Genomic DNA, 6,584 nt, shown 5'->3' with positions numbered 1-6,584 from the left:
CAAATATCTGTCACTTCAATATAACATGCTGTTAAAGCTATTCAGTTAAAGGGTTAATTCAACATTTAGTCAAATCGGCCCATCACCATAACCCCTATAGTCATAGCAGTAGGTTCGTTACCTTTAATTGTCGGTGCAAGCTATTTTTAGAATGGCGGAGCAGAGCCGTGAGCTGCTCAGAGCTATGCTCCGAACCTACTGCTATGACTATAGGGATTATGGTGATGGGCCAATTTGACTAAATGTTGAATTAACCCTTTAAAGCTGGGTCATCCCTATATTCCCTGCTTTGTAGGTGACTGGGAACATTCCCCGCTTTTAACCAAAAGGACCCGGGGAACATGCAATTTTTGTTCCCATACCTGGAAGTGGAGTTGTGACTTTGCAGATTGTTGCCTATTTTTGAGTGAGAAGTTGCGTTGTCCCATTGGTCGGGTTTAGACAATGAAGAGAGGAGTTTAGTAAAAAAAAAAAAAAGACCAGGTCCATTGACTGGCAACAGTGGGGAACATAAGACAATTTTTTAGAAATTTTTTTCCTGTGTACCCCAATTTTAATTACCATCATCATCAATGAGAGGACAGTCATAGCCTACATGTTAAAGAAGTGAACTAGTCCTACTAAGCTAACTAACATGCTAACCTTCCTAGCATGTTGACAGCACCTGCACATCCCTTCACTAACACAGATCACTTAAATAAGCTAAAACTCACTATCATTTCCATGCAACATGCTATAGGCTAAGTGCTTCTACCCTTAGTACCATCGCCATCAGTGGAGACAGTCAACATCATCAAGCACATGTGACGAGGATTTACAGTAAACTAGCCCTGCTATTCTGATGCTGAGCGTGTTAGCTCGAATATTTTGATGTTACAAAACTTGACATTAGGTTTCTCAAATTTTTCCCTGTTAAAAGGGTTTTCTTGGGAGTTTTTCCTCAGTGGATGTGAGGGTCTAAGGTCAGAGGATGTTGTCATGATGTGGTGTAAAGCCCTTTGAGACAAACTGTTACAAATAAAATTGCTTTGCCTTCACTAACAAGCCCAGCCAAGCAAAACCTCCAACAACACAAAGGCAAAGACAAAGGGGAAACTGTTGGAGAAATGAAAAACAGGAATAAGTGATGAGTTCATGTGTGCCTTCTTGGGGATTTTCACCAATAAGAAATCCTGTGTGCATCTGATTTACTTCTGCATGATTCTTGTTTGTGTCTTGTTGTTTCTCCACAGAATCCTGTCCTACATCTCCACCTCCAGAGCCACTGGGACCTAGAGGTGATGGAGGTTGAGGGCTGTAGCTCTGCTGCTGCTGTGGCCATGGACTCTGCCAACCCCCTCCTGAAGGCCGTGTTCCTGCGGCGGCTTCGCCTCACGCGGCTGCTGCTCGAGGGCGGCGCCTACATCAACGAGAGCGACGGCCAGGGCCTGACGCCGCTGATGGTGGCCTGCACCACGCCGCACAGCGACGCCCAGAGCGCCAGCCGCCTCAAACTGGTCCAGTTCCTCCTGGAGAAAGGAGCCGACCCCAACATCCAGGTCGGGATCGATGGCACCATTATAGATGTTCTTGGTAGCTACGATTATTATCAGAGAAATAATCACCGTGTTACGATTATCACGATTATTACACTGCAAAAACTCAAAATCTTTCCAAGAATATTTGTCTTATTTCTTGTCAAAATGTCTCATTTCTAGTCAAAACTAATCTCTTTCCACTTAAATAAGACTCATCACCTAAAAATCAACTTGTTTTTAGATCATTTTCACTTGTTTCAAACAAATTTTCACTTGAAATAAGTAGAAAAATCTGCCAGTGAAAGCAAGTTTTTTGTGTTTGTAATAAGAAAGAAAAACTTGCTCCACTATCAGATTTTTCTACTTATTTATTCTACTTATAAGTGAAAATCAGCTTGAAAGAAGTAAAAAGTGTCTAAAAACAAGCTGCTTTTTATGTGATGAGTCTTATTTTAAGTAGAATGAGATTTGTTTTGACTAGAAATTACATCTTTGACTTGAAATGAGACAAATATTCTTGGTAAGATTTTTAAAAGAAAAAATGAAAAGATGGTTTTGGGATTTTGTATTTGATGAGGGAAACCAAGAAATCCCATAATGAGCCTCCGTAGCGTAGCTCTGAGCAGCTCACAGCTCTGCTCCACCGTTCTAAAAATAGCTTGCACCGACAATTAAAGGTAACAAACCTACTGCTATGACTATAGGGATTATGGCAATGGGCCAATTTGCCAAAATGTTGAACTATCCCTTTAATACAATCCGGCTTGTTTACGATTTTGTTTCGTTCATGAACTTGCATTGTCCCACTTTAAATAAATTGAATTGAATTGAATAATTGTGGCGTTTAAACCAACACTAAGGAACTTTTCAACCTTCATAAAATATTTTCATAACTTTTATGATGATACATCGACTTACAACAAGTTGAATGACACCTCTGTCGTGGTCTGAGGGGGTCTGTATCATTATGGTCTGTATCACCTTCACTGGCACTAAGCAGCTTTGAGGAGCATGGTAGGAACCCTGCTCTCACTTTACTTTCACTTTCACTTTTGCGAGTCACAACAAGGAGGGAACAGGCAAAACGGCACTTTAGCAATGGATTATGTTTGTGTTTTCACTTTGAAATGATCCACTGGAAACAGAAACTTAGTTTTGATGTCTTCTGTTAATTTTAATGCAGGATATTTACAGGGCTTCACGCTAGTGTTCATGGGAAATGGAGTCTTCTTTCAGGCAAAACACTACCGCTTTGGTCCACAGGCACCGCCAAACTCAACCAAAACTGAAAGTTCTTTAGTACTGCTTTAATACCGCGATTAATTGTGAAAACAAGTAATCTTGACATCCCATTCCCTACATCCAGGACAAGGAGGGTCGCTCGGCGCTGATGCACGCCTGCCAGGAGCACGCCGGCACCGCGGTGGTGTCGCTGCTGCTCGCCAACGGGGCCGACGTCGGTCTGGAGGACCAGTCGGGGACGTCGGCGCTGGTCTACTCGGTCATGGCCGGGGACTGGACGGTCCTCAGGCTGCTGCTGGACACCTGCAAAGCCAAAGGGAAGGAGGTGATCATCATAAACACCGACAAGCTCCCGTGTGGGAAGCTGCAAGCCAAGCAGTACCTCGGCATCCCTCCGCTCGGCCCTCTATCCGATCGGACCGACAAAACGACCCCGGCAGCTCCCGCGTCTCCTTCAGACATCCAGCTCATGACTTCCCCTCAGTGCAGCTCCTCCTCTTCCTCCTCCTTGTGTCCCCCGAAGCCCGTCTTCTCCTTTAAAGAAGGCGTCAGCTCCCATCCCTGCTCCCCGTCGCGGCTGCGAGGCCTCAGCCAAGCAGCGGCCGCGGCCAAGGGACTGCAGCAGCAGCAGCCGCTCCTCAGACTCAACTCTGAGCCGTGGCTGAAGATCCCGTCGTCTCTGCAGCAGCAGCAGCATCACGGAGCCTCGTCTCCACAGAGCAGCCGAGACTTCAACCACCAACAAACCGAGGACCTTTCCTTTAGAGTCCCCAGAATGGACGGCTTCAAGTGGTACGAAGGGCGACCGGCGAGGGGTAGGGGAGCAGAGGGAGCGGGCAAGGACGACTGCACCGAGCATCCTGCAGAAAAGGTGCTGCCCTATCTTTTATTATTAGTAGCCTACTGTTCAAATGATTTGCTCTTACTCTTGTATGCTGTGTTGTTCTTGTATATTTTAGCAAGTATCTGGGTGTGCAATAGTTTATTATTATTGTCTATTGGTGCTGTCTGTCCTTGCTCTCGCTGCTACTGTGTGTCATCGTACGTTTGGTGCTCTGGGGTCCATGCCTATGTTCCCACAGTTCTAATATTTTTCTCAAAATTAGGCCCTATGTTCCCACTGGACTCTCTCTACCTATCTGGCCTGTCTAGCCTCTACCTGGTCTTTTTACTAAACTTAACCAACTCTTTTCTTCATTGCCTAAACCCAACCAATGGTGGGACCAAAGGGCTGAGGGAACATAGGGCCTAATTTTCAGTGACAACAAAAGTTAGAAATGTGGGAACATAGGGCTGAGGGAACATAGGAATGACCCCCTGTTTTTATTATTAGTACTGTTCAAATTATTTGCTCTTACTCTTGTATGCTGTGTTGTTCTTGTATATTTTAGCAAGTATCAGGGTGTGCAATAGTTTATTATTATTGTCTATTGGTGCTGTCTGTCCTTCTTGCTCCAGCTGCTACTGTGTGTCATCGTACGTTTGGTGCTCTGTCATTATCATGTGCTTACTGTGATGTTGTTGTCATGTTGTGGCTGTTGTGTGCGACCATGTGTTTCCTGTGTTGTGTCTGTTCGTAAGGTGATACAGTCTATAGTCTGCACTTCTGCCCACAATGAATTGGGGAGCATACTGCCCAGTCCGACTGCCCAAAAGTCCGACGGCTCATTTCTCCGACTATTCTACAGTGTTGAGGTTAGGTTTAGGGTAAGGTTAAGGGTTAGGGCTACTGAAGTCGGAGAAGTGGGAGGTCGGACTAATGGACGCAAAAATAAAGAAATGTATGGTCGGAGAAATGGGTAGTCGGACAGACGTCATGCGCCCCAATGAATTTCCCTCTGGGACAATAAAGTATAGGGTGAATATGGGTAAAGTGGGACAATGGGTAAAGTGGGACAGTTAAGCTTAATCATGTTTATCTTTACATGTGTATACTTCTATTACTAAAAATCATCATTGAGCTAATCATAGGTATGTATGAGATTAAAAAAGAGTGGTTCTGTGTCCATGACATCACTTCCAGGGGCGTGGCTCACCATATTCAACTACCTCCACAGTGAAACAGGGTGGTAGCTAAAATGACATAGCGTTCTTAGCTGAAAGATGTTAGTGTTCTAGAAATAAGCAAACTGGTGGATAGTTTGTAATTGTGATATATTTTGTTAGGGGGTGTAATGGTGATTCATAATTTTTAAAAATCACATCCATGTGAGTCTTACATTTTTTTTAAAGTGGCATTTTGCTACTGTCCCAGTCTACCAATGTGCTATTGGTAAAGTGGGACAGAGTGTTATTGGCAAACTGGGACAATCATTTAAGTCATTCTAAAGGTAGAAATAAGTTCCACTTTTATTCATCCCCCATAAATTTAGCTATGGCTAGCTAGATATATAAACAAATTTACTTAAATTGCATAAATCAAGGTAGCTACAATGAAAATGATGCTTGTGATGCTTAGCTAGCCTATCCTAGCTAGCTAGTAGGCTAATGCTAATTGGCCTAATCCTATTTCAGAATCCAATGGCAGAAAAGAGCAGAACAGGGACAAGGAAAATAAAGATTTTAAAATAAAATTGTATTTTTAATAAAAACGTTAATATTTCTATTCATTAGAAATTAATTGTTGTTGTTTATATTATTGTGTTTAAATAGAAATGGAGGTGTCCCAGTTTGCCAATATATGGTGTCCCACTTTACCAATAGTGCCTCAAAATTTTGGTTTTGGGTCAATTTTTTTGGGTGAAGGGTCATTCATCCAGTGTTTAATGTTTCTTTGTTTTTTCTTCTACATAGTATAGGAGAGATCTTAAGCTATTTAGAATGGTATCATATGATGGGCTAAGACATTTGGTTCATAATCAAAAAGGATGTTGAAGGTAGATTTTCAGAAAGTGTCCCAGTTTACCCATATTCACCCTATCATATCTTATCTTATCTTAAAAGATCTCGTTACCCGGCCTCATGTCGCCTCACTCGGCCTCCCATCCCAACCTCCACTCTGAAAACCTTGGAACAGATGCAATGGCCGCCTCTTCCTCCTCTTCCTCCTCCTTCTCTTTCTCCTCGCTGGCTGCTGGCGGTAGAAACCACGGCGCTCCGCTCTACAACAACATGGCCTCCTCGTCGAGCCTTCACAGCATCATCCAGAGGCGCAAACTGGGTGCAGCAGACATCTACAGCTCTGACCCGCAGCTCGCCGCCGCCGTGGACGTCCACAACCTCCCCGAAGCCGAGCAGAGGGTGAATAAAGGAGACCCGACGGAGGTGAAGAAGCTGGCGCCGCTACGCTGCTCCAGCACCCTGGGCTCCAGAGAGTCGGGCGGCCCCAACCGGAGAGGAGTGTTGTCGGGGTTCGAACGCAGAGGCTCTGGCGCCTTCTTGTTGGACCACAGCAGCAGCAGCAGCTCCTCCCACCAGGCCAGACCGAGGTCGCTGCCCCCTCTGACCCTCAACAACTCCTCCAACAACGCCACCACCGTCCTTAACGCCTACAAAGAGTCGGGTCTAAAACACTTCCTCCCCTCGGCTCCTCCGGGACAACCCAGGGAGCTGACCAGGAGGATGCTGCTGAGGAGACACTCCATGCAGACCGAGCAGTTCAAAACCACCGCCTGAGCCCATCCAGCCCATCACTGTGTTTTAAAGGGATACATTACACCAACATTTTTTCTTTTTTTTCCATGTCTTGCCTCACTCCTGAGTCCATGACCAGCAGATAGACTCCATCCTTTCGACTGTGCGTGCAGTAACAAGGGAGATAGAGCCGTATCGCCGTAATTAGCTTAGATCAAACGCTGGAAGTGTATGGGTAGTGTTAGCCTGACT

At 44.9% G+C, this 6,584-nt stretch overlaps 1 protein-coding gene across 1 annotated transcript; it reads left to right on the top strand.

Moving 5' to 3' along the window:
- The first annotated feature begins 1,280 nt into the window (after positions 1 to 1,280).
- Positions 1,281 to 6,374, top strand: ankrd34ba (ankyrin repeat domain 34Ba). Its single transcript, XM_085792356.1, has 3 exons — positions 1,281 to 1,538; positions 2,884 to 3,630; positions 5,703 to 6,374. Exons 1-3 carry the CDS (start codon positions 1,281 to 1,283, stop codon positions 6,372 to 6,374), a joined length of 1,677 nt encoding a protein of 558 aa, XP_085648482.1.
- The last annotated feature ends 210 nt before the right edge of the window (positions 6,375 to 6,584 follow it).

Source organism: Trachurus japonicus, chromosome 12 (genome assembly GCF_045865225.1).
Source record: "Trachurus japonicus isolate A0001 chromosome 12, Traja_1.0".
Taxonomy (NCBI): domain Eukaryota; kingdom Metazoa; phylum Chordata; class Actinopteri; order Carangiformes; family Carangidae; genus Trachurus; species Trachurus japonicus.
This window is presented reverse-complemented; position numbering and strand designations above follow the sequence as displayed.

Coding starts and splice junctions, on each gene's coding strand:
- ankrd34ba (XM_085792356.1), top strand. CDS start 1,281: ATGGAGGTTGAGGGCTGTAGCTCTGCTGCTGCTGTGGCCATGGACTCT. Junction 1,539..2,883: donor GAGCCGACCCCAACATCCAG/GTCGGGATCGAT, acceptor CCCTACATCCAG/GACAAGGAGGGTCGCTCGGC. Junction 3,631..5,702: donor CCGAGCATCCTGCAGAAAAG/GTGCTGCCCTAT, acceptor TTATCTTAAAAG/ATCTCGTTACCCGGCCTCAT.